We start from the raw sequence: 27,977 nt of genomic DNA, 5'->3' as shown, positions 1-27,977 counted from the left end.
AGGCTTTGGGCTTAGGAAGCAAGCGGGCTCAGAAATAAGGTTCTGGAAGGTGAGGGCGAGGTGGGGGGGGATGGGCGGCCCCGGCCCCCGGGAGGGTGTGTTGGGGGCTGGTTGTCGAACCGAGGCTGTAATCCGGGACGCTGTTGCCCGGAGACAGTGTAGGACGCGGTTGCCTGGAGACGGCGCTGCGCCCTGCTCTCCGGCCAGCGTCCGGAGGGCAGGGAGAAGGGGTAGGAGCGCACCCAGCACCGCCAAAGCCATGGCCGGACGCCAAAAAGAGAAAGTGATCCCGGATGAGGTCCATCAGAACCAGATCCTGCGGGAATTATACCTCAAAGAGCTTCGAACCCAGAAACTCTACACACAGTACCACGTGAATCCCCTCCGCAAAGGTGAGGGGAGCCCCAGGACGGAGGTAGAGGACTGGGGTGGGCTTCCCCAGGAAGGAGGGGCCGTGGCGGTGCGGGGTGGGGATGCGGGGCTGAGCACAGTAGGGGACGCCTTCTCTGACCTCGCCCCCCTCCCTAGATTTCAGGACTCTGAAGGGGGGGGGGAGGGTTTCGCTCCACATCCCACCCAATACTTTAATGTATTAAAATGCACACACATCACGATTAAATAGTATTTTCGTGGTCAAAAGGTTGAAAGACTTTTTGAAATTTTGCCTTCTAAATAATTACATCTTGTAGGGTTTTACGTTCTGTTTTGTTGTTGTGTTTTGGTTTGTCGTTAATAAGCTAGTTGTGTTTGTGTTGTAAATAAGCTAGTTTGTTTTTCCAGGCTTTTCATATTGTCTTAAATGTTGGGAAAGTTCGGGGGGTGCTGTGCTCAGGGCCCACAGTGCCCCTCTGATAAACCGGCCCTGCCCCCACTCCTCACCTGGCACATTCCTTGAGCTGTGACCCTGAATGCCCCTGGATCTCAGATGGAGCCCCAGACCCACGCCCCCAACCACCGCCCAGCTCTCTTCCCCTGGACAAGCCATGGGTCCCTTAAACTCACCAGCTGGAAAACTAGGGGCATCCTGCCCATGTACCCCACCTGCCGCTACTCCAGAGTATCTTGTTTGAGGAGAAGGTACTGCAATCGTTTTCTGTCCCAGGCTGAAGCCTGGAAGTCATCCTCAGTCTCTCCCTCACTGCACACATCCACGTGGTCACAGTCCTGGCTCTTCCTTAACATTTCTCTCACCTGACTGACCCTTCCAGTGTTCTGACCTCGGTGAAAGACTGTGGTGTTCCTGGAGACCTCTCCACCTCCCCTCACTTGATTCCTCTAATTAGGGCCTGAGTCCACCCCTCTCTCCAGCCTCCCCGCCAAGCTTCAGCGGGGCCCTTCTCACTTCTGTCCGCAGTGATCGGATGGGCTCCTAACTACCCTCTTCCTCCAAACTCACTGTCCCCCACACCACTTCCGGCTGGAGCTATGCTAAAAAATGAGTTCGATCCCATCGGTCCCTCTGTAAGACCCTCAGGGGCCCCCAGCTTCTGAACTGAGGTTTAAACCGGTCAGTGTGTAAGACCCCCGTGGAATGCGGCTCTGCTGCCCACCCAGCCTCATCCGGACTCCCCTCCCCAGCCACATGCTGCTCCTTTAATAAATATTTTAGTGCGTATTCTGCACCAGGCACATGCTCCCTTCTCTCCCACCATGTCCCAATAAAAGGATTTCCTAAATACGTCACACCTTTCTCCATCTTGCTACCTTCGTAATCATTGTTTCTTCTTCCAGAACTTCTCTCCCAACTTCTGGGCCCAATTAACTGTAGTCCAGTGCAGCTCAGCTATGCAGAGAAAATGTAAGGTCATTTTCTAGATAAAACTTGTATATATTTAAGTTCTAGGATGTGGTGTTTTGATATATATATGCAGTGAAATGATTACAACAGTCAAGCTAGGTAGCATACCTGTCTCACAGAGTTACCCTGTGTGTTGGGGGAGGGGGAGAGCACAGAATATGTAATGTCTTCATTTTGCTCAGAACCCACCTGGTTTTCCCCTGGAGCTCCCAGCCAATTTCAGGAAAACAAATCAGCAGTCCAATTCTGTTTAAACTTGGTGCATTCCCACAATTTAAATTACCTCTTCAGGTAACGTTCAGTCTTTCTAGGTCTCCGAGCTCATGTCCCTTGGGTACACGATTAGTGTGACCCATTGGGATAAAGTGAGGAAATATTAGAATTAATACTCATAGGTCTGCTAGAATTTGTATTTATGTTTACTTTTAGATATAAAGAAAGAAATTATACTGCTCATAGTACATAGAGACATATAAATACACATGTGTTAGGTGTGCGCTCAGAAGTTTTTTACTGGTAGGAGTCTGAGGTAAAAAATTATTTTGGAGACCACTGATTCCTTCTGGTTTCTGCTCATTTCCTACTACCCTCCACTTAGCTCACTCCACAGAATTACCCTGGCCTTCTCGATGCTTCTCAAACTCACCAAGTTCACTCTTGGATTCCCTCACTTTATTCAGAGCTCTACTCACATGGCACATTTCCTTAGACACCTGTCACCCCCACCTGACAATCAACTCTCTACCCATGTAACAGGCTTTACTGTTCTACAGCTCACTTATTTTGCCCAGGTATTTATTTGTTTATTGTCTGTCACCGCAAATAAGAAGCTCAGGGAGTACAGGAACCACCTCTGTTCACAGCCCTGTCTCCTGGGCATCGGTAATTATGAGTTGAATGGATGTCTGTGGATTCTGCACCTCTGCTATCACACAGCCTCCAGGAGATATATCACCATGGGTCTAACCTTGTTTGGCTACCTGGTGTGTCTGCATCCCTGTAGACCAGCACTGTTTGAGAGAACATTTGGCAACGATGAAATGTTTGCTAGCTGTGCTGCCCTGAATGGGAGCCATTAGCCCCATGTGGCAAAGGAGCCCTTGAAATGTGGCTAGTGTGCCTGCAGAATGGATTTCTAAGTGTATTTAATTTTAAGCATTCAAATGCAAGTAGCCACATGTGGCTGGTGGCCACTGTCCTGGACAGTGTCACTCTGGACTGTGAAGTCCCTGAGAGCCTCATTCCCTAGCACCCAGCACAACACCTGACATGTGGCAGACACTCAGAAAAATGCTCAGCAGGTATCTGGCTCGGGTGAGGCGTCAAGAGGGCAGGATGTTAATGTTATAACGTGAACCTGTGATGCTGTTTTTCTCTAGTTCACACAATCACCAGAAAGCCCATGTCTTGGCATGATAATCTGGAGGAACCTGCAGATGGTAAGTCCTGGGCTTTGTGAACACCACTGATAGAGCCCAGATAGACAGCTGGCTGGAGAGAACTTTCAGGGCAGTGTTAACTTGGGGCAACATTTTGATCATCTGAAAACTGGACTCACACTTGTGAAGCTCACAGGAGACCGATACATTCAACCATATGGCCAGTTCATTGACTGTCAGGCCAAGAAAAATGCTCCCAATGGTCTTAGCAATGCATTTATATATTCATTCATCAAACATTTTGCTGTGACAAGCAGAGGTTCTGAAGTCATTTTAATGGAGTTCAAATCCTGGTTCAGCCACTCATTAACCGTGTGGCTTTGGGCAAATTTTTTTGCCCTCCCTGAACCTATCTCTCATGTTGTTGTGAGGATTCAACAAAATAACCCAAGTACTGAGAGCATAGAACAGTATAGTACATGGTGATCAGGAAACTTTCATTATTACCATGTGACAGTCACTCTGATGGGCAGGGGGTGGGGAGGTGGAGACCTCACACCACAGTGAAGGAGACAGACGAGTAAATAGAGTAAATAGAGAATAAAATTGGGATGATAACAACAGAGAAAACAGGTGCCCTAGACAGGCCGTGGAGTTCTGGGAAGTCTTCTTGGAGGAGGTGATAACAGGCTGAGGTGTAGTAGGTCAGGTAGAGAAGACCAGAAGGATGTTCTGAGTTATATGGAAAGGCGCAGAAATGAGAGACAGCAGCACAGCCCAAGAAGGCGGGTAGCTGGGCGTGGCTGTGGTCTCCAAGTGGGCGGGACCACGCTCAGGAATGATGGAAGAGAGGTATTTGATGGAAAGCCCAATCCTTCCTGGCAAGCTCACCTCCCTCCCCCTTTAGAGTAGAATTTGATGGAGCAAAGAGGTAAAGTTTCTATAGGAGGACAGGGTAAGAAGGTGGGGTGGGCAGGAGGAGGGAGGATCTCAGAGCATAGCAGAGACAGCCAAGCGGTAGACTCATAGAGCTCGTCAGAGGAAGTGAGGACGTTATCTGTGGTGAAGAGACCAGCCCAGCTAGAGGAAAGGAGAGGAGCTGGGGCCGGGCAGTGAGAGAGTAACAGGCAGCGAGGGACCTGAAAGTGAGCCAGGAGTGTACTGCGAACTGTTTATATCACAGATAAGCTCAGCCCGGGGCCGGGTCTTCATGCTCAGTCGTATTGCTGAGGCAGATATTGGCCTCCCCATTTTCCAGATGAGCAGAGTGAGGCCCGGAGAAGTTAAACCACCCATCAGGCTGATAGCGGAAGGGCCAGGACTGACTACGAAGCCCAGGTTCTTCCTGTTGTCAAACTGCCTCTCAAATTGAGACTTGATAGGGTGGAAATTGACAATGAAATCTTTGTAAGCCCGCAAGCTGTGGAGTTAGAGATCGGCGTGGGGTTGGCAGCCATTCCTATAGCCGTATGGAGGATTTGGCCTGCTTACAACCCTCCTCCTCACTCTGCCATAGCCACATTGGCCCAGCTTGCTCGTGCCTCAGGGCCTTTGTTCTTGCTATCTGTACTGTGCTTTTCCTCTGCCTCTGTCTCAGGGCTGGCTCCTGCTTGGCATCCAGACCCTGGTCTCCTCCTCTGCACGCCCCTTTGCCTCCTCCTCCTTCACAGCTGGCATCACCCTCAGATTTGTTTGTCCTCTTGGGCATTGTGTACCCTGTCGCCCCACCAAGACCACATACTTCAGGAGAGCAGGGACGATGTTCATCACACTCTGCCCTGCCTCTGGGGTCCAGAAGAGTGCCTGGTACAGGTTTGTGCTCAACAAATATTTGTGGAAAGATGAGCCTTGCAAGGCCTTAGCAGGGCCCCCAAGTCTGGGCACTGTGTCTCTAAGGAAGCCTGAGGCTTGAGTAAAAGGCACAGGAACTCTTGGCCCCAAAGCCTACCTCCTCCATAACTCATGCTTATTTTCCCAGTCAGGTTTCTAAATCTTATCCACCACGCTGCCCTCGGGCCAAGGAAGAAATACACAGAGACACAGACCGAAAGCCAAGAAATCGGATGGGACTCAGAGCCCTTGGTAAGTGTGGCTCCTTTACCTAGGAAGCAAGAGGCAATAGAGGCCATTGGTTAAGAGAACAGTAGATGAGGCCAGACTGCGTGGGTTTGAACTCTGGCTGCCACTTACTAGCTGTGTGACCTTGGGTAAGTCACAAAGCTCTTCCGTGACTCCATGTCCGCAGTGTAACATGGAGATAGCAGAGATATTACAGGATGCAGTAGTTAATTTGTAAGGTGCTTAGGGCAGTGCCGAACACATAGCAGACATCATCTAGGTGTGGACCAGACACAGCTTGCTGGTGACTGCCTGGGTCTGCTCTGCCAGTTACTAGCAGGGTGGTTGGGCACATCACGTGACCTCACAGAGTTCCATTCCTTTATCTGTAAAATGGGAATGCTGGTGACACTCCCCTTATTGGATCAGAAAGGCCCGGGAGCTGCCAGGAGCCTGGGAAATGTGATCAGTAGCGTGTTGTCAACCTGCAATGAGATAGGGCTTCTGGTACAAGGACAGTTTGAACTTCCTGCCACATTTGTCTTTTAACTTGCCCACGTCTTTGATCACATAGACCGTCTTAGTTTTTAAGTTAAATGCGCCAGCCTTTTTCATCACAGTTTCTGGGATTTGTGCCTTGTTTAGGAAAGCCTTCAATATTCAGAGTAGCCAGGTGACTAGCTTTCCTTTTAGATTTTTCCCCAAGTTGTTGTGTTCTTTTTAACACTTGGCTTTTAGTCCATCGGTGTATTTGGTGCCTGATGTGAAGCTGGAGACGCTCTTCCTCAGCTTCGGCAGAACGTCCTACGGTCCCTCAAAGGCACCAGGATCTCGTACACCCCATCTCCTTAGCGGATGCCTCCCGCAGCGTGCCTCCTGACCCCAAACCTATACTCCTCCGGGAGGTCCTCCTCGTCCTTCAGGACTGCTAAGGAGTCACCTCTTTATAAAGCCCCAGTAAGGGATGTGCACTCCACGCTCCCCACCAGGCAGATTTGGGCACCTTCCCATCCTGCTCCTGGGGCACCGCGTGCCTCCTGCTTCCACACCAGTCAGCCCAATTCTGTGTATCAGTGTAACATGGCGGCTCTAGAGCCAGACAGCCAGAGTTCAAATCCCAGCTCCACCACTTTCTAGCTGTGGGACCTGAGCCTCTCAACTCCCAGTTACCCACCTTAAAATGGGAATAATAATACTGGCCCTTGAAGGTGTATTGTGGGGATTAACAGAGACACTGTGTCTAAACTGCTTAGGGCAATGCCCAGCAGTAGTAAGCACTCAAAAATTCGGGCTGCTGTGATGCAGGGGAGGGGGAGGAGAAAAGACAACTTGTAGCCCAAGCAGGGATGGGGCACATGCTTCTCCTGGCCCCTTGGGCCTGATCCCAGTTGTCCTCTCTACTGAGCGTGCACCCTTCCCAGGACCGCCATATACTGTGGTTCTTACCTTTCGACTCTGGGGCCTGGCCTTCTCTCCCATTTACACAGCTCCAGTCTGGGGTGTGTGGGTCTGCTGCAGGGCTGCTGCAGGGGAATTGGAATAAATAGCTCAGGAAGAAGGAGGAAAGGGAGGGAGGAAGGATGGAAGGAAAGAGGGAAGGAAGGAGGGAAGGAGGGTGAGAGAGGGAGGAGGGAAGGATCAATTCAGTAAAAAGCTTCTCCTTTACAACAGCTCCTCTTCAGATGTGGGGCTCACCCTGAAGAGAGGACACTGGGAGACAGGAAGTGGGTCCAGCAGGAGCACCCCACCTTCCCAGGGGGACTGAGTCCCAAAAGAGCAGTGCTCAAACAGACAGAGGAGGAGGATGGGTGGGGGACTGACTTAGAGTGAATCAGGGGGGAGGGGCTGGAGGATTGTGAAGGGAAAGACAAATTATCTGAGTTAGATATTCAACCAACTTTAAAAATTACTACAAAACACAAATAATTTAATTCGCTATTCTTCATTTTCTTAAAGAGGAAAGGCTGGCCCCCATGGGTACAGAGTGGGCATGTGGAAATGCATATTTGACCCGCATGTCTCAAGGCAGGGCCAGTGGGGGTGCCCCGACCAGCCCTGCCCCGCTCTAGCCCTCCCAGGCCTGGCCGATAAGTGACTATGTGTGCCAGCCATCAGCCATCGCTGTGAGTTGTGTTGGGTCTACAAACAACGCCACGCCTATTCATCACAAACACAGGGACTGTGCTGTCAGATGGTGCTTGTGGCAGAGTAAGAAAGTACAGGCCCCAAAAGTTAGATCCAGGTGCCGTGCAACCATAAAAAGGAATTAAGCCAGACGTTCAGAGTGATATGACTGGAGGCCGAAGAGGCTTGATCAGCCCGAATTTAACTTAGGGCTCCCTGCCCCCTAGCAGAACCTCACCCTGGACAAACAGACAACCCCAGTCCCAATACTGGGACACTGGGGAAGCCATGCTCAAACACCTCTCAGCTTCTGCTCTCCTAGTAACATTAGATGAAAATGTATCCTTTAATTGCCTGAGTTCGTCTTAGAGCTTCTATACGATTCATGTGTCTGAGTGCTCGCTCTTAGTCCTGTGTAACCACATCAAAAACATCCATTCTTTCAGTGACAAATGTGTCCTGAACCTCTAATGTGTGCTGGACACCGTTCTAGGTGTTGGGGATAAGCAGCCACTGAAACAGGTACAGCAGCCGCCCTCCTGGGGCTCGTGTTCCAGAAGACCAAGAGTCCAGAAGTGTGGCCTCCACCGCAGGTGTGGGAAGGGTAGTGCAGCAACTCGGCCTAGGTTACAACTATTTTGATGTAAATGCTGTCATTTCCATTCCCCAACAAGGTTGCACACTGCAGCCCAGGTCCTTGCGATGACAAACCCCGGTGGTCCCTTCCCCACAGAGGCTTCCTTTTGATGCCTGCGTTCTCTTGTCTAGGTCAACCCGGAACGTGATGACCGCAGGCTGAACCACTTCAGGGTCTACAATGATATCACGCTGTACAAAGCTAAAATGTGGAGCTTGGGAGAAGATGATTGCCACAAGTAGTCTTCCAGGGGGTGATGGCGGCCCTGTCTTCCATACCCAACGTGTGTGCGGCTCGGATGAATAAAGATTACTTTCAAGCCTCGGTCTGGCTTTTCCTGAGTCTCACGTTTCTCCTTTCTGCCCACGTCCACTGCTTCAAATCCTTGATCTTGTAAACCAGTGGCAGAATTCCAGGTTAAGATGCACACAATAGGGGCACCTGGGTGGCTCAGTGGGTTGAGCCTCTGCCTTCGGCTCAGGTCATGATCTCAGGATCCTGGGATCAAGCCCCGCATCGGGCTCTCTGCTCAGCAGGGAGCCTGCTTCCCCCCCCCCGCCCCCCGCCCTTCTCTCTACCTACTTGTGATCTCTCTCTCTCTGTTAAATAAATTAAAAAAAAAAAAAAAGATGCACACAATATCCCCTCTGCCTCCTCAGACCCCAGTAAAGGACAATGAAGAGACAAAAATGTATGAATGCGAGACTGGGAGAGGAACATCAGCATCGAAGAAGACTGAAGACGTATTTCAGAGATGGAAAACTGATGGAAGAAGGTGAGGAAACCACACATAGGACACGCTGAGTGGGACACCTTGGAGCACAGAGCCCTGGAGAGAGGTGCAGGACTTGGAGAGAAGGGGGTGTGAAGCACAGAACCAAAAGTGGAACATTGGCATGAAGAGCGTCTCCCCAAACACAAGCCAGGCATGGAGCATCTCCCACACTGGAGGCCTACTCTTGGAGAAATGGGGAAAGCCCAGGGCTCAGGGACAGCAAATGAAACACAGGGTAGGAGTGAGGTGTGAGGCTACAAACAATGCAAATCTGTGAAAGGAAGCTTGAACCCGTAGGCCACACATATATTGCATTTTCACCTTGGGATTGAAGCCAAAAGGTTCTCTGGAGAAATGAAATGGCTCTAAAGAAACCCCCCCGTGTGGTACCATTTAAAGGTCCTGTGGAGAAAGAGGCAGGGAACTCCAGGCTGGTGAGTGCACAGAGGTGTGGGGGGGGGCACCCCAGAGCACACGGAAGCCCCATGCCCGCCCCCACTTTGCTCCATGTAGCTCTCGTCTTTGGCTGTTCTGAGTTATGCTTGAAAGGGTGGAGCCATAGGTCACTGAGATCACTCCTGCTTTTGGAACCTGACAAGATCGAATGGAAGTCTGCAAATCTGAGTGGCCTTGCCCTGGGAGACCTTTTCATAAAATATGGTGAAGACTAATCATTAATGACTACTCAGGCATCTAGAAATGTGCCCTTTTGCTATAAGGGATCTGTGGTCAAAGACCAGGAGGGGACCTGTGCTGTCATAGATCTATGATAGACCTGTCCCTGGTTCCTGACACAAAGCTCTAAATCCCATGTCATTTCCTGAGAGGTGATAGGGACACCTTTTATTCTAATGAGGCAACCCTTAGCACCCTCTAGGTACCTTCAGAATGGGGGCCCACTCACGAGAAAGACCAAACCTTGGTTAGAAACTTGGAATTTTAGCCCCACGCCCCATCTCTAGGGAGGGAAGAGGGACAGAAGATGGACCATCACCAATGGCCAGTGACTTAATCAATCATGCCTACATAGTGAAAGCTCCACGAAAACCCCTAAACATGGGGTTGGAGAGCTTCAAGGCTGGTGAACACATCAAGGGCTGGGTGGGAAGGTGTCGTGCCCAAAAAGGGCAAGGTAATGCCGAGCACCCTCACTACCTCCATACCTTTAAAGCATTTTGTCAAAATTTACTAAGATCACCTTGTCTGATTTTGGCAAGCAGCTCATTTTTCTGCTCCCGCACTACTGTGCAAAGCGAGGACAGCCTGTGTATACAGTAACAGCTTCCTCTCTCTCTCTCTCATGTTGGGGAAGTGAATGTGCTATATTTCAAGGAACAGACCTGCAGGAGCAGGGACGGCTTTCAGAGCCAACAACTCGGTGATAAGAAAGAACCAGGGATCTGATCTATTTTATAATTTACACTAGGATCAGAGTTAGACTCGCATCTCTATCAACTGTCTGCCTTTTATACTCTTCTCGAAATACAATCTCCGAGATGAAGAGATTTTTTTAAAGTTCATCAAAGTACTAAAAACTCCACAAAACAGATAATCATGTCAAAAAATGGGCAGAAGACATGAACAGACACTTCTCCAATGAACACATACAAATGGCTAACAGACACATGAAAAAATGTTCATCATCACTAGCCATCAAGGAGATTCAAATCAAAACCACATTGAGATACCACCTTACACCTGTTAGAATGGCCAAAATTAACAAGACAGTAAACAACGTGTGTTGGAGAGGATGTGGAGAAAGGGGAACCCTCTTACACTTTTGGTGGGAATGCAAGTTGGTACAGCCACTTTGGAAAACAGTGTGGAGATTCCTTAAGAAATTAAAAATAGAGCTACGCTATGACCCTGCAATTGCACTACTGGGTATTTACCCCAAAAATACAGATGTAGTGAAAAGAAGGGCCACCTGTACCCCAGTGTTCATAGCAGCAATGGCCACAATCACCAAACTGTGGAAAGAACCAAGATGCCCTTCAATGGATGAATGGATGAGGAAGATGTGGTCCATATATACTATGGAGTATTGTGCCTCCATCAGAAAGGATGAATACCCAACTTTTGTATCAACATGGACAGGACTGGAAAAGATTATGTTGAGTTAAACAAGTCAAGCAGAGAGAGTCGATTATTATATGGTTTCACTTATTTGTGGAGCATAAGAAATCACACGGACATGGGGAGATGGAGAGAAGGGAGTTGAGGGAAACTGGAGGGGGAGATGAACCATGAGAGACTGTGGACTCTGAAAAACAATCTGAGGGTTTGGGAGGGGTGGGGGGTGGGAGGTTGGCAGAGCCTGGTGGTGGGTATTATGGAGGGCACGTATTGTATGGAGCACTGGGTGTGGTGCATAAACAATAAATTCTGTTACACTGAAAGGAAATTAAATTAAAAAAACAAACAGGTGTTTGCCTTTTTTAACGTGTACAGGACACGGAGCAAGCATCCTCTCTGCGCCTTGGTAAACTGTCTTCCTCCTAAGTTTGGAGTTGGTTTCACCATGTCATCAGCCTCAATGCCCGGGATTGTAATGGAACACAACGGGAGGTGGATAGGGCCTGCACCCCGGTGATACTTCGCAGGCTGACATGGTAGAGGTGACATGATAACTTCTATAAAGTATATCTCTGAAGTTAAGGACAGTGATCCTATTTGTTATCCAAGAAAAAAAAAAGGAAGAAATGTAGGAACACAGTTTTCAAATTCTTTAAAAGTACTAGCAGTAATGATTTACTTTTGGCCTTACCAGTATGAACTGTTAACATGTGTTCTCCTTTCTTAAAACTCTCAATATGTTCCACACATAATCCAAAATCTTGAACCAATTCTGAGGCTCCTTATTTGAATTACTATGCATTACCCTGGCCACTAATAGTGTAGATTTTCAAAAACAGGTCAGGGTAAAACATTTTGGTCTTCTGAACACATGACCTGTTTGCTCAGAATTTTGTTAACTGAAATGCGTTTACGAACACTAAGTTCATTCTTTTTGTACCAGAAAGAATCATATGGAACCAGAAATGTCCTTTTTTTATATATCAGTGATGCTACAAAAAAGGAAACAATGTGAAAATACATTATTTTTTCTGCTTAAAAATATACAGCTCTCAGGTATTTCCAGCTGCCTTAATGTATGCTTTCTAAACTAGAATGGAGAAAGGGAAGACAGGTAAACAAACTTCCCACCCTCTCAACACAGAGTAAAACCCAACATGCAATGTTCCATGTCCGACCTATGTCTCACCTCCAGCCAGCATTTGAGTACCTCTCAAGTATGTACCACCAAGGCCCAGACATTATGGAAAGCCCCCCAGCAAAATAATTCCAAGCAGGTATAAACTCTTACCATATGGCAGGCAATGTTCTAAGCATTTTACATATATTAACTCACTTAAAGCTGACAACTGTATTTGGTAGATATTATTCTCATGTCTATACAGAGATGACATAGCCCAGAGAAATTAACATGCCCAGGATTAAACAGCAGCTAAGCAGTAGAAACAGGTGTTAAAGCCAGCAGTCTGTGCTCTTGACTTCCGTACAGCTCAACATGAAAAAGGGGGATCATAATGAACAGGGAGCGGCTGGGGGAAATCCAAGGAAACAGAATGAAAGGAACAAGGAAAACTCTTAAAAAACAAAATCAAAATTTGCATTCTGAGATAAGAGAATAAAGAACTCCTGGGGGATAAAATGGAAAATGAAAGCTAAAATAAATATTCACTAAATGATTAGAAAAAAAAAAATCAAAGAAATCTTTTCTCTAAAGTGGAACTAAAATACAAACTTAGAAGATCATCAGAAGGGGTTCAAAATTTGACCAACAGAAACTCCAGCATTAGAACAAAGAAAATAGGGAGAGGCTATCAAATAAAATTTGCCAGAACTGAAGATCTAGCATCCTTCCAAATATCCTCACCAAAGAATAAAAACAGGTCCATGCCAAGACATGTCCTCATGGAATTTCAGATCACAGGAGAAGAAAAACTTCCAGAGAGAAGAGAAGGAATGGCAGCAACTTCTCAGTGGGGAGAGGAGGCAACAGTCTCAGGGCAACTCCCACCAACCAAACTTAAGGCAACTGCAGAAAGGTAGGAGTCCCCAACTTCTCTTTCCTAGGAAGATACTATTAGACAGTACATAGAAAAAGAAGGCATAAGCTAAGACGGGAATGGGATCCAGGAAACAGACCAATCTAAATGGTCTAGAAGAGACAGGGTGAGAGCTGTATGACAGACCTAGGCTGGAGCAGGAAATTATAAAGTGGATAAAATGACATGTCTCTAGGGAAAAATAAGGATCTACAAGGAAAATTAGGCACACAGAAAAAAATACAAAGTAATAATTAACTCAAGGAAAACCCAAAAGCTGTATCACAAAGGAAATTTTATCCTAGTACATCTGGCTGACAATGAAGGTATTTAAACAGTCACAATGATATAAGCACTGACCCCTGATTTATCCAAAATCACGACACAATTAATTAGAAGGATGAGGAAGGTGTAAGTTAAATCTTCGTCTATCATAAAGGAAAGGCAATTTGGACTCAAAGCCTAAATTATCATCAATAAATAGCAATCTTGGGGCACCTGGGTGGCTCAGTGGGTTAAAGCCTCTGCCTTTGGCTCAGGACATGGTCTCAGGGTTCTGGGATCAAGCCCCGCATCGGGCTCTCTGCTCGGCAGGGAGCCTGCTTCCTCCCTCTCTCTCTGCCTGCCTCTCTGCCTGCTTGTGATCTCGGTCTGTCAAATAAATAAATAAAATCTTTAAATAATTAAATAAATAAATAAATAGCAATCTTACTTAATACGTAAAAGTAACTTTTTCACCTTTTATTCCTGAGTTTTTAACCAAGATTCTATGTTTCTTTGAAAATTTTTTAGTTTATTGAAAGAACTTTTTACAAAAAGATCCCAACAGAAGAAATCCAACTGTCTGGTGAAATCCCAAGTCTGCAACCCTTTTTCTTGGTTCTTTGCGTACGAAGATGCTGTTTAGTGTGCTCTGCTCTTCATTTTCTCTCTTGTCCGTTTTCCAGGCCTCTTCTACAGAAAAACAAATACCACAGGTGATCACACAGCAACTTGGCCTTCTGCCCTAAGAAAGGGAAGGGCGCAGGTAGGTGTGGATGGGACCCATGGCTCACTTACATTTGATCCTTTCTTCCCAGGCCTCTTGAGGCCCTTGCCATGAGCTGTCTTGGCCCGGAAGCTGGATACATCATCATAGCTCTCACGCGTGTTCCACTTGGAGCCTTTCTTCTTTCCACCAAAACCAAACTTTTGGTTTTTATACCGCCGCTTAGCGTTGGGCCTGGAAAAAAAGCAGGCTTACCGGTCACCCACTGCAAATCCTGATGAATCCCATGGCCCTTAGTTTCCTATCTATAAGCAAAAGCTCTTAGATGTTACTGTTACCCAGAATCTCATCCTTGGCCCTACATTCATAACTCTAAAAACTCCCAAGGCAAGCCCATCTACTTATGGTTTTAACTACTAGAGCATGAAAACAAAGCAAGAACCAAGAAAGGATCCATATGTATCTTGTGGCTCAACATTTATCTCTGGAAAGCTTCCTCTATTTTAACTAACTCTTGCTAGATCATTCTCTGATGTTTCTACTCCTTTCAAGGATAGCACATACAGTTAACATTCAAATGTAATATATTTTAAAACTGGTCATCCCGTAGGAAGCTCAAATTCAGCATATCCAAGATCACATGCCATCTCCCTTCCTAGACTGGTTTCATCTCCTGTATATGAACACTGACTCAAGGTTGGTGGTCCTCCCACCTATTCCAGCCTCCCAGGCTAGAAACCTGGGTGCCAGCCTTGATTCTTCCCTCTTTCACTCTCTACACCCAACACAATTACGGAGTGCTACTAATTTAAATTCTCGAATCTTTCAAACCATTTTCTCTTCTCTGCCTGTTACCACCTTCAGCTCATTATCATTGCTTTCTGGACTCTGTAGTAGCCTCCTAGTCAGTTTCCCTGCCTCCCTCAAGTCCATCCTTTACATAAGTACCACTATAGTTTTTCAAACACATGACTATGACCCGCTCATTATTTTGAGTAAAGCCATCAAGGTCTCCCTCACTGCCTACTGGATAAAACCCAAGCTTCTGAACAAGGCAAACACTGAGTCTGTGACTCAGCCCAGGCACCCCTCCAGCTACATCTCACCTCTCCGAGACTGCCCCATACTGCACTCCCCGCAGTACCAAATGCTTGCTATTCCTCATACACAAACCTGCTGGTCTCATCTCTATGCTTTTGCTCATTTGTGCTCTCCATTCTTGAAGCTGAAACCTGTGTCTCTCCTATTCTTCTGGTTAATTCTTCTTGCTTATCCTTCAGACTAGGCTCAGGTGGGACCCTCCTCCAGAGAGCCATCCTCACACCCTGATCTCCAGACCAGGTCAGCTATTTCTAAAATGTGCTTCTGCACTATGTCTTAAATGCCTTTATCATGGCATTAATATATTCTACAGAAATTATCATTTCCCCTAGGCCTGGTGTCCAGGGATGCATTAAGGTAAACTAAGAAGAAAATAATAATAACTGCCATTAGCCCTTTTAAATCTGCATAATGCTATGAGGGCATACTATTTTCTCATTTTCACAGATGAGGCAATATTTGGGAAGGTCAAGTAAATTGCTCAAAGCTATCCAAAATGGCAAACTCTAGACCCGAACCCTAGGTCTACACTCCAAACCATTGTACCGTGAGATGTGGAATCAACTTTTACTGAGTATTCACTTAAAATGTGCCAAGTCCTTAGATCACCCTACTTCAGGGTTTTGTTGTTGTTGTTTAGTTAATTATTTTTTTAAAGTAAGCTCTACGTCCAACATGGGACTTAAACTCATGACCCCAAGATCAAGAGTCAAATGCTCTACTGACTGAGCCAGCCAAGCGCCCCCTAAGTCACCCTACTTTAACCTTCCAAGACTGATAGGGCTAAAAGGACCCATCCCAAAGTCCTATAAACCTTGGCCGCAGGCAGCACTGTGCTCTCTCAGTTCTGAGGCCACTCCTGGGGAGTTCCCCACTGTGCTCACAGACTGCTTGCCCAGTACCCACTACAAAGCCAAAGCAAAACCCCTCATACCCCTTCTTCATCTGCTGGCCTTTTGCTCCTTCCTTCGTTCTCCGTGCAACAGGCTTCTGATCCCCCTCAAGGAAATCCAGTTTATCAGAAAAGCCTAGGGGTGAACAGGTACTTTGATCAGCACCAACACATTTTATTTTTTTGAAGATTTTATTTATTTATTTGACACAGAGAGAGAGAACAAGCATAGCAGGGGGAGTGGCAAAGGGAGAGAGAGAGAAGCAGACTCCCCGCTGAGCAGGGAGCCCAATGCGGGGCTCGATCCAAGGACCCTGGGATCATGACCTAAGCAGCAGACACTCAGCCGACTGAGCCACTCAGGCACCCCAGCAGCAAAACATTTTAAGAAAAGCTGAAGCTTCCAAAGAAGGTTGTTACTTGCTAAATCAATTTTAAGAGGCACATTCTGCTCCCCACATTGTCCCAAACTTTAGGTCCAACGGTTTGAAATCATCAAGGCTGTACAGCAACAGGTGTTAAAATCAGCAGCTGCCCCCACTCTCCTATATCCTTAGAGAGGAAGTATACTGACCTTTCTGGTATTTCTTAATGGCATTCATCATATGTGTTTTCTCTCGCTGCCTCTTCTGAAGAACCTCTGTTTGCACCTGGGACATGAACACAGGGCTGTCACACCCACTCCAGACCATCATCCCCATGAGTGTCTCCATCGTCTTGGTAACAATGCTGTGCTACCATCACCACTGAACTTTTACTGTGTGCCAGAACTATGTTAAGGCTCTAAGTATATTCTTAGTTTATCTTCTCAACTACCCTGTGAAGTAGAAATTCCTATCACCCCCCGAAAATGAAGCACAAAGAGTAACCTGCGTGAGTCACACAGTGAGAAAGAGCACAGCTGAATTCACATCCCGGAGTCTGTACTCTTACCCCATTCCACAATCCTGCCTACAAAACTAGGTCTAGTTTTACATCTAGATCTAGGCCTACATGCAATTCTCAGATTAAGTATCTAGCCCCTACCGTTAGTAAGCAAGAAAGTATCAACAGAAATAATCTCGCAAAAAAACAAAAAGAAAAGTAGCCGTAAGGACAAAAGCAGATGATTCCATTCGAAGGCAGGGTTTCTCAATATCAATTCTACTGATCGTTTGAACAAGATCAGTCTCTACTGGGGGGTGGATGGCCTCTCCTGGGCATTGTAGGACACCTAGCAGCTTCCCTGCCGTCTACCCACTAGATGTGAGTAGCACCCTCCCCATAGAGACGTGACACCAAAGATGTCTCCAGGCATTGCTGAATGTTCCCTGGTAAGGCAAAATTATCCCCAGTGGAGAACCACTGCCATGACATTTCTTCGAATTACAGATGATGAGCTAATAGGCCCAAGTGAAGTTGTCTTTGCCTTTGATTGGTTGGGTTCTGTTACTGCCAACTACCCAGGTCTTTGAGTTGACCTCAGCCGTCAACCACCAGATTGATCCAATAAATGCACAGCTGCCCTTCTGCAGAGAACAGGATGCTGATCTACTCTTACTCCGCGGAGGACCCGTCAGTGAAGTGACTCCAATATGAACAGCAGCTCAGCACCCCAGATCATGAACATTTATGCCCAAAATGTTGACAAAGTCTGAACACTCGTGCTGATCCTCCCCACACTCACTTCTTCCCACAACTCTGACTTTAACTCCTGTCATCTTCTTTCCTAAATGACCATGACATAAAGGAGAAAAACCAAGAAGGGTTTCCCTAGATTTTACAGTAGAACTCAGACATCCATAGGTCAAGCACACAGGTGCCATTTTCCCCCTCAGTTGGACGACAATCAATAATATGGTTCTTTGAAAGGCTTTTCAGTCATCCAGACCAGTGATTCTCCAAAGCTGGATGCATTTCAGAATCATGTGAAAAGTTTTGGGGGAAAAGAAAGACAATACACACAGATTCCCAGACATTCTGAAGCCTAGAAATCTGTTTTGAAAGATTTCCCCAGCTGATTGTGCTGTGAGGCAGGTTTGGACCCCACTGGTCTGGACCCACCCCTTCACTGTACAGACCTGCAAATGAAGCCCAGCAAAATGAATGACTTCCCAGCAGTGACCACGCCCTGCCACCCCCCCACCAACTGCCCTCCCTTGAGACCCTGGTGTCAAGGAAAGATGGTGTTTATGGATCCAAGCATAGATGGCCTCTCTGAGGAGAGATACTCAACACAAGACGAACACACACAGGGCACAGAACCAGATCTGACCCCGGCACCCCAGCCTGATGGACACTTGGCCTCATCCTAAGCCCACACACTTTCCTTCTCACCTTCTTCCCGTATTTCCTAAGTGCTCGCAGTTGCTTTGCCTTTTCAGACTTCTCCATGGCCACCTGTTTAGCCTGCAGCTTCTGTCGAATCTAAAACACAAAATGTTGTCAGCTTATGTTATTTGAGTCTGGCCCGACCACTATTTAGGGTGCACTGGAGCGGGACCAGATCTTCCCAGTTCTGCAAAGTGGAGCTCAAAGGAAACTTGGACAAGAGGCCCAAAGGCTGAGCACTTTGTCCAAGATACTGAAAGCATCAGCGGTAGAACCTGAAAGGGATCTTCCCAATCTCAGTGTGATGTTTGTTCCGTTAGGCAAAGCTGCCGGCTTGCATTTTGCCAGGAGAAACGAACTTCTCCCCAACCCTACTGTCTGCAGACTCGTGAAACCAGCATGCAGCCTCAGTTCCCTTCTCCAATATATGAGATGCACGTTAAAAACTCAAAAATTATCCGGTACCCAGCCTCTTCCATCAGATTAGCCATTTCAGTCAAAGGGTAAGCACTTGTCAGGATAAGTGTACAGAGATGGTCTGAGCTCATCTCTAGATTAGCTTCCCCAAGTACCACTGAAACAAGAGTTCCCTAAAATCCAGAGACCCAACTATTGGAAGAGATCTTGGATTAAATTCTGGCAATTCTCCTCCTCCCAAAGTTAAATGAGGACCAAGTTCTATCTAACTCGAAATTACATTACATCTGATATTAATTAGTCCCTCATCTTAGAGAAGAGAACACTGAGGCCCAGAAAAAAAGGAACTGTTTACAAGTTATAGTCCCAGCCCTTGACAATGGCAGAACAAGAAGTCTGTTTATTCTACACACCATGCCATGACCACAGCAGCTAGGAAATGCAAAAGGCCATCTTTATCTCTGAAACCATAGTTCTTATAGTACTTCTCCTCCCCTTAAATGTTTAAATTAGGGGAAAAAATCATCCTTATATTTTTCTAATTGGTGGTGACTGGCATGAGTCTGAAGTAGACAGTTAAGACAGTAATTGTCCTCTGACAATCACTTCCCTATTATTGGGCTTAGTCTTTTTAAATGTTGTAGGAGGGGCACCTGGGTAGCTCAGTTGGTTAAACGTCTGCCTTCAGCTCAGGTCATGACACCAGGGTTCTGGGATTGAGCCCTGCACCCGGCTCCCTGCTCCACAGGGAGTCTGCTTCTCCCTCTGCCTTTCCGCCTGGCTTGTGCTCTCTCTCCCTCGCTCACTCTCTCTGTCTTCCAAATAAATAAATAAATAAAATCTTTAAAAATTAAAAAATAAATAAATAAATGTTGTAGGAGATGAGGTGCCTGGGTGGCTCAGTCAATTAACCGTCAGCCTTCGGCTCAAGTCATGATCCCAGGGTCCTGGGATTGAGCCCCACATCAGGCCCCCTGCTCAGTGGGGAGCCTGCTTCTCCCTCTCCTTCTGCCTGCCGCTCCCTCTGCTTGTGCTTGCTCTCTCTCCCTCCCTGTCAAATAAATAAATAAAATCTTGAAAAAAAAATGTTACAAGAGATAAGTCAGCTAACCACACTTAAGCATAAAGTCTCCGCTTTCCAGAGGAAACCTTTGTTTCTTACCTTCTGCATCTGCTGATCAGACTTGGCCATCTCTGCAAAATAGTCAGTGGGCCTCTTCGTAGGGACTTTGAGCTGATGGAGGCGGGGTAATACCGCCAACACCGCAGCCTGGGCCTGCCGGTAGCTGAGGATGGAGGACAGTGTGATATGGGACAAACTGGGCAATAAGCTAAGAGAGAGAGACCTTCTATTCCTTCTCACTTGCCTATCTGACAAGGATAACCTCAGAGTTATCCATGATCAGAAAAATTCTCAACATCTGACTTCCACCAGCAAGAACACACACACAAAATGCAATAAAACCTCTTTAACTTGGTATCTAGGAGAAATTTAGCCATGCACTCTTTAAAGAGGAAGGGGAATTCTGCTAAAAAATAAAAATTCATTTAAAAGAGTGACCGCACTTGGGGTGCCTGGGTGGCTCAGTGGGTTAAGCCTTTGCCTTCAGATCAGGTCATGGTCTCAGGGTCCTGGGATGGAGCCCCGCATCCCGCTCTCTGCTCCACAGGGAGCCTGCTTCCCGCTCTCTCTCTGCCTGCCTCTCTGCCTACTTGTGATCTCTCTCTCTCTGTCAAATAAATAAATAAAATTAAAAAAAAAAAAGAAACAATGTGGTTTAAAAAAAAAATAAAAGTACCCATCAACTTACAAACTAATATCCATTACGAATTCTTATGTAGTCACTGGAAAAAGTTCACATAAGAACCTTCCAGAAGCAAGTTTTTGTTAAAATAACTGAAAGTACAAAGTAACTTTAAAACTAAATACATCGAAATAAAATTTAAAAATAAACTGGACTTTGGATTATAACTGGTGGACCAAGCAGGCTCTTGCCTCAACCACGCATAATCTCCTTAGCTCTTTTGAATATAAAGAAGCCCTCTTTCTTACTCTCAGGCTTATGACAACTTCCGAGGAGTACAGGTACACTACTTCCCACCCCACCCCCCCCTCCCTCTAGCACAGGGACCCATAACTCCCACACCTGAAAACAAACATACAAGCTCATCTCCCGCTGGAAGTCATCTTCTGGATCAACAGCTTTCTGATCCTTATTCTGAAGTGTTGACTGAGGTCCACTGACTTCCGGCACGGGACCCAGGGTCACATCAAGCCTTTCAACCCACTCCAGATCCCGCTTGAATTCAGCCAAACACTGCTTTAGGCCACTCTAGGAAATCCAGACACAGAGTCAGCATCAAGGATACAGGCCAACGGACAAAGCCCTAAGCCCCAACAACCGGGTCAGGAATTGACCCTCCTGGCACTGCGCAGGCTGAGTCTTCTCTGGGACAAGAACTCGTTTGAGAAGCACAACAGTGTCTCGTGAGCATCCCGTGTCCCAGGACCCCCGCCAGACGCCCGAACTCACCACGTCGTTCACAGCCTTCTTCGGCCCCTCTAGCACGACATTGAGGCCTGGCTTCAGGAGTCCCCGGGAAAACGCATCCTGCAACTGCAGAGCACAGTGGGCAGTCAGCACCGGGGAAGTGAGGACCTTCTCCCGCGCCCAGCCCCGCGAGCCCGGCTGACACCTACCTCTCGGTCTGTGACCAGAGAATCATCAGAATCCGAGTCCGAACCTGACAGCGGGGGAGTGTCCATGTCCCAGCGAGTGCGCGCGTCCACACTACTCTACTCGCCGGGTGGCCCGAGGCCCGCTCGGCCGGAAAGTGGTGCCTCTGGCCGCGACTGCCTGCCCCCACCCCCTGCTCTCACACCGCGGCCCACGTGGACCAGACCGGCACCGGCAACCACTGCTCTCCGCAGCTGCAGATCTTTTCGACCGGGACTTCCGCTTCCGGCTGCAGAAACACACTTCCGGTTTGCCGTTGCTATAGGAACCACCCCGGCGTCTGAGAGAGACAGGATTGCTTGGGACCCGTAGGAGTTCTACCGCTGGATACACGAGTAGTCTGGTGATCCGGAGCGAAAGAGCGAAAGGTGGGAGCGCGTAGCTGGGGGTCGTCTGGAGAAGCAGGCGGCCAGAAGGAGCGAAGGAGAGGGAGAAGCAGGAGCCCCGGGCAAAAGGGCGTGAGGAAGGCGCTGGAGGGGCGGGGGGGAGCGGAGGAGGGCTCCGGGGCGGGGTTGGGGCGGGGCCTTGGCGGGGCGGGGCCAGGGGCCGGACGGAGGGGCCGGACGGAGGGGCGGGACGGAGGGGCCGGACGGAGGGGCGGGACGGAGGGGCGGGGCGGGTCTCCGCCCTTACCAGAGCGCGGGATGTTCAGCAGAACTTTGTGGGGTACCATGTCGACCGTGGTGGCTCAGTCGCTGCATGTTTTTGGTCTTCGATCCCACGTGGCCAACAATATCTTCTTCTTCGATGAGCAGATCATTATATTTCCTTCAGGAAATCACTGTGTGAAATACAATGTGGACCAGAAGTGGCAAAAATTCATTCCAGGTAAAAACCCTTTCCATCCTGACACATACATTAACCGTAGGTGCCAGATATGACCCCATAAACCCAATGAGAGTACGGAAAGGAAAGGTTTTCGGCCAACTTAAATATACGTGTTTCATCATATGAATCGAATGTCTCAAATATGTTTATCCATTCTAGTGTGGACGGACACTTGGGAAGCAATATTTTTTTGCTATTACATAGCGTGCCACTGTAAAGTTTCTTCTTTTGTGCATGCTCCTCCACTTGTGCAGATTCTGCAGGGCACGCAGCCAGGACTAAAATTACTGGGTAATGCGCTAGTACCAATTTACACTTCCACCAGGGGGCATGAGAATTGCCATTCCTTCCTGGCCTCCAACCTTTGGCATTGTACAACTTCCTAATTCTTTGCTAAGCTAGTGGTTGAGAAAGTATCTTGTTGTAGTTTTAGTGTGCATTTCTCTGCTACTAATGAGGATGAATCGCTTGTCACATGCTTATGGGCTATTCCTATTTAGTCTTGTGTGAATGTCCTGTTCGACTCTTTTACCCATCTCTCTCTCTCTCTCTTTCTCTCTCTCTCTCTCTTTCTCTCTCTCTTTTTGGTAATTTTCTTATTAATTTATGGGCACATTATATATACTCTATAGAATTTCTCCCACTTTGGGGCTTGTGTTTTCTCCTTTTGTATGATATCTTGATGAACAGAGATCCTTAGTTGTTTTTTTCTAATTTTTTAAATTTTTTAATTAACATATAATGTATTATTTGCCCCAGGGTTACAGGTCTGTGAATCACCAGGTTTACACTTCACAGCACTCACCATAGCACATACCTTCCCCAATGTCCATCACCCAGCCACCCTCTCCCTAACCCCCCCCCAACCCTCAGTTTGTTTTGTGAGATTAAGAGTCTCTTATGGTTTGTCTCCCTCCCAATCCCATCTTGTTTCATTTATCCCTTTCCTACCCCCCAAACCCCCCACATTGCCTCTCCACTTCCTCATATCAGGGAGATCATATGATAATTGTCTTTCTCTGATTGACTTAAGAAATCCTTAGTTTTGGGGTGCCTGGGTGGCTCAGTGGGTTAAAGCCTCTGCCTTCGGCTCGGGTCATGATCCTGGGGTCCTAGGATCGAGGCCCGCATCAGGCTCTCTGCTCTGCGGGGAGCCTGCTTCCTTCTCTCTCTGCCAACCTCTCTGCCTACTTGTGATCTCTGTCTGTCAAATAAATAAACAAAAATCTTAAAAAAAATCCTTAGTTTTAATAAAGTAAAATTTATCAGCCTTTTTCTTGTGTCTTGTTCAAGAATTCTTCCCTACCTCAAGCTTATTAATATATCCTCCTATATTGTCTCTCTTATACTTTATACTTTTCCCTTTCACCTTTTAGGCCTGAGTTAGGAGGGTGCTTAGTGCGTTAGGGGAATAGCAAGGAGGCCAGTGTGGCTGGAACGGAGTCAATGGAGGAGTAGGGAGGGGGAGGCCAGTTGGAGAAGTACTAGGGCTTTGTAGGTTAAAGGCTCTTACTCTGATAAAGTAGGAAGCCATGGGGGCCTTCTGAGCAGGGTAACAGGATCTAACTTATGTCTCAATAGACTCTGTGGCTACAGTATAGAGAACAGATTTAAGGAGGGGCAGGGGAGGAAGCAGGAGACCAGGTAAGAGGAGACACTGGCTTAGAGTGGGGTGGTGGCAGGCAGTTGGGACAGTGATAGAAAAGACTGAAGAAAGATCAGGTTTTGTGGAGAGTAGGGGGAGGTTAGTTTTTGACATGGTAAGATTGGGATGCCCACTAGTGAGGCAATGCAGATATTAAGTGAGCAGTTTGATTTGGGGTCTGGATACAAGGAAGAGAGGTTCAGGCTGGTGATAGAAATTTGAAGGTCATCCACACAGAGATGAAATATAAAATCATTCAAATGTCAGAGATCCTCTTAAGGGTGAAGGTATTTATAAAACAGTAGAGTACCCTCTGGGACACTCCTACATTTAGTGCTGGGGAACTGAGGAAGAGCCAGCTGAAGAGCCTTTGAAGGAGTAACCAAAAAGATTGGAGGAGATCCATGCAAGAGGTGAAAATATTTCAAGGAGGAGTCTGTCATCGACTGGGTTAAAACAGCGCAAAAGCATTTTACAAGCTCTGCAATCAGCCAATATGTATCAAGCACCCGTTTGGTGTCAGGCACTGGTGATTGGATGGGTGGGTAAGGGGTGGGTGGATGGATGGGTGGGTGGATGGATGAGCAAGAAAGCCATGGCCCCTACCCTCTAGGGGCTCTCACTGTTGTTGTGCAGACAGGTATGTGTTCCAAGGAGCAGGACTTGGAAATGAGCAGGACAAATGCTATGCCAGGGATGGCCCTGGCGTGAGAGCCCAAAAGGAAGGAGGGAGAAATTTTCCTTTGCCTCCTCCAGGCAGTCTCATCTATGCTTTTACAGTTTCAGCTTCTCACGTGACTCTTACCCCAAATCTGCATTTTCAGCCCCAGCCCGTCCCTGAGCTTTAGAATCATACACAGCTCTTGGCTAGACCTCCTTACCTAAATGTCCTGCCGTGTGTAGCTCCCACGCAGTATATCCAGAACTGAATTTATCCTTTCTTTTTTGCTCCCTCTCTTCCCTTAAGACCCTCCTTTGCCAGATTGTCAAATACATGATAAAGCTATGATTACAAAAATAATGTAGTGCTGGTATAAATATCCCAGAAACCCAGTGTATATATTTATATATGTAAATGAATTTGATTTATCATTAAGGTGGCATTAGGAATCTATGCTGCGGGCGCCTGGGTGGCTCAGTCAGTTAAGCATCTGCCTTTGACTCGGGTCATGATCCCGGGGTCCTGGGATGGAGCCCCGCGTTGGGCTCCCTGCTCAGTGGGGAGCCTGCTTCTCCCTCTCCCTCTGCCAGCCACTCTGCCCACTTATGCTCTCTCTTTCTCTTTCTCTCTCTCTCTCTCTCCCTCTCCCCCTCTCTGTCAAATTTATAACATCTTTTAAAAGACTATTTTTAAAAAAGGAATCTTTGCTGGGACAACTAGTGAGGTATTTGGAAAATGGGAATCAATTTAAATCCCTCATTTCATGCCTTTAACCATCCTGAACCCAAGATGAAGTAAAGACTTTAGGGTTAAAAAAAAGAAATCAGAAAAAAACTAGAACCAAATGAACATGAATAAAAACAAAATTCTTGGGGCGCCTGGGTGGCTCAGTTGGTTAAGCGTCTGCCTTTGGCTCAGGTCATGATCCCAGGGTCCTGGGATCGAGTCCCACATTGGGCTTCCTGCTCAGCGGGAAGCCTGCTTCTCCCTCTCCCTCTGCTTGCCACTCTGCCTACTTGTGCTCTCTCTCTCTGTCAAATAAATAAATAAATAAAATCTTAAACACACACACGCACACACACATCCTTGGATGGGCTGTTTTCAGCAAAAAACAGTAGATGTCATCTTTACCATGACCCCTAAGTCCCCCCTACCTGTGTTCCTTCCCAGCTGTCTCCCCTACTTCCCGTCACCAGATGTCAGTCATTGCTCGTTTCTCCCCTTCCCGGGCCTCACCCAGGCAACCACTGGGTCTGACTTAGCATTTCTCTCATCACCCATCCCAACCTTCTTATTGCTTGTCACTACCATTCCCTTTTTTAAATAATCTGCCCCCTTCCCCGGCTTCCCTCCCTCCAAGACTGTCTCTCACACAGTTGCCAGAGGGATCTTTCTATGACACACGTCTGACCCTTCCAAAAATTTCTCCGTGGCATTTCATTTGCCTCCGTGGTGAAGTTCAAACTCTCACACAAGGCTGCCAGTGACCTAAAACCTGGCTTCTTTGCTGAGGCACAGTGACCCTCTGCAGCCCTTCCGGAGAGGTCCTACTGCTGGCCAGACTTGCTGCATCTCGTTGTAAAGCACAGCAGAGGGGGCCCAGGGCATCAGGGTTAGCGCTTGTCCCCTGCCTCCCTCACCCTCCCCGCCCTGGGCTTGAATCCCAGCCAGCTTCTCCACACAGCTCGGGATGCACAGAGGACTGGGCTGCTAATACTTTTAGACACTCAAGAAAATGAATATAATAATAATAAATCCGGTCTGCATTGCATTCTTCTTTATACCAATGTGATCATAAAATGCAATTTTTACCATTTTATTTTTTAAACCATTTTATTAATTGTTACCATTAATGGAAGAAGGGATCCATGAACATCATAACACGGGCCATTTCATCTCCCAAATAAAGTATTTGGCACTTCACCTTTGCCTCAGCCTCTGCTTTCTAGACCACAACTTCTATTCTTGTGTCTGGTACCTCATGGTTGCAAGATGACTGCTCTATCTCCAGATGTCACCGACATGTTCCAGGAAAATTAGGGGTAGAATGCATCCATCTCTGGTTTTTGAAAAAGCACAAGCTTTGCCATAAAGCCAGTCCAGCAGATTTCTGTGGCTGTTTCATGGTCGGAACATCACACAGATGACCTAACTGCGAGAGAGCCTGGGGACGCCAGTATTTGGCCTCTCTGCCTCAAAAGTAGAGGAATATTGAGTGCTGGCGGCTCTGAGCATCAAGGCCCACCCTATTCCACCCCTCTAGACCCATCTTTGGCTTCCCCTGGCTCGCATGTGACTCCAACCACACCCCACTGTTTGTAGTTCTCCACCATCTGTACCCTCTCTCACATCCACACCTTTGCTTTTCCTGCCACCTGCCCCACCTGGTCCTCCTGGCATCCTTCCATAACTTCTCCTTCTACCTCAGCCTTAGTCAGGTACCCATCCTCGTCATTTTCCTAATACCCCATAGTGGTACCAAGGAGCTACAGGGATTGACAGGTACTCTTTCTGTGCCTTTCTCCCATGTTGCATATCTCCCACTGTGCTTGGTTCACGTCGAGTCATGGCGAAAGCACCATGTGCCCTCATCATCCACCTTTACCTCTGTTCACAGGCTCAGACAAGAGTCAGGGCATGCTGGCCTTGTCCATCAGTCCCAATCGGCGGTATCTTGCTATCTCCGAGACTGTGCAAGAAAAACCCATCATCACCATTTATGAACTGTCATCCATCCCTTGTCGGAAGCGCAAAATCCTTAACAATTTTGACTTCCCCGTTCAGAGGTTTATTAGCATGGCTTTTTCTCCAGACTCCAAATACCTGTTGACTCAGACATCACCTCCAGAGTCAAACCTTGTCTATTGGCTGTGGGAAAAACAGAAAGTAATGGCTATGATTAGAACTGATTCTCAGAACAATGCTGCCTACCAGGTACCTTCCCGCATAACAAGTATCGTGCAAGTTATGAAAAATAGTATAAGCTTGATGGAATGCTTTCTGTGTGCCAGCAACAGTGCTGATTTCATTTGCATTTCTAAATTTAGTCTCTCAAAAACCACATGTGGTCTGTATGATTATTATCGTCCTTTCATACATGAGAGGACTGAGGCTCCTAGAGGTTAAGCCTCTCACCTAAGATCACACAGGTAATGGGGTGGTGGGGGCTGGAGTCCCTGTCCACAGTGCCTGCCTTCTTTCCTGTGGCCCAGAACTGCTTTCCCAGGTCGGTCCCCGAGATGGACTGAGAACTCACTTTGTCTTGTTTGTCCTGGCCTTTTCCGGCAGTAGGAAGATTTTAAGAATGTAATGCGAAGTGGTAGACCTTGAGGAACATGTCCATGAAATTGCAGTTATGTGGGGAGTGGAACTTGTCATCATGGTTTGAGGGTAAAACAAAGAGGGCCCTTGCGAAGGCTGATTGATTGCTTAGGCAAGGGGTCCCAAGGAGGTTTTATCTTGGTGCAGTCACCCCAGGCTAGGATCTGGTACTCAGCTTTACAATTCAAGAACT

At 47.3% G+C, this 27,977-nt stretch overlaps 3 protein-coding genes across 3 annotated transcripts in view; 2 read left to right on the top strand and 1 right to left on the bottom strand.

Annotated features, from left to right (window-relative positions):
* Positions 1-259: 259 nt before the first annotated feature.
* On the top strand, positions 260-8,238 carry CFAP144 (cilia and flagella associated protein 144; the record flags this gene model as incomplete). Its single annotated transcript, XM_080800535.1, has 4 exons — positions 260-392; positions 3,178-3,237; positions 5,156-5,259; positions 8,128-8,238. The coding sequence occupies 4 exons, from the start codon at positions 260-262 to the stop codon at positions 8,236-8,238; spliced, it is 408 nt and encodes a 135-aa protein (XP_080656661.1).
* Positions 8,239-13,596: 5,358 nt separating this feature from the next.
* Positions 13,597-21,562, bottom strand: EBNA1BP2 (EBNA1 binding protein 2). The gene is made up of 9 exons (XM_080800517.1): positions 21,293-21,562; positions 21,126-21,209; positions 20,755-20,924; positions 19,754-19,877; positions 18,181-18,270; positions 16,439-16,514; positions 15,907-16,000; positions 13,943-14,105; positions 13,597-13,837 (listed from the first exon to the last, which is right to left on the bottom strand). Exons 1-9 carry the CDS (start codon positions 21,356-21,358, stop codon positions 13,787-13,789), a joined length of 918 nt encoding a protein of 305 aa, XP_080656643.1. The 5' UTR covers positions 21,359-21,562; the 3' UTR covers positions 13,597-13,786.
* A 438-nt stretch (positions 21,563-22,000) lies between these two features.
* CFAP57 (cilia and flagella associated protein 57) overlaps positions 22,001-27,977 on the top strand; it is a gene marked incomplete at both ends in the record, with an annotated part of 70,882 nt that continues 64,905 nt past the window's right edge. The window contains 2 exons of the mRNA XM_080800498.1: positions 22,001-22,157; positions 27,081-27,397. Of these exons, the coding sequence (XP_080656624.1) occupies positions 22,001-22,157; positions 27,081-27,397 (474 nt within the window). The remainder of the gene's footprint in view (positions 22,158-27,080; positions 27,398-27,977) is intronic.

The sequence above is a fragment of the Martes martes genome (genome assembly GCF_963455335.1).
Source record: "Martes martes genome assembly, chromosome: 4".
Lineage (NCBI taxonomy): Eukaryota > Metazoa > Chordata > Mammalia > Carnivora > Mustelidae > Martes > Martes martes.
The sequence above is the reverse complement of the archived record's forward strand: the minus strand, read 5'-3'. Positions and strand labels throughout refer to the sequence as shown.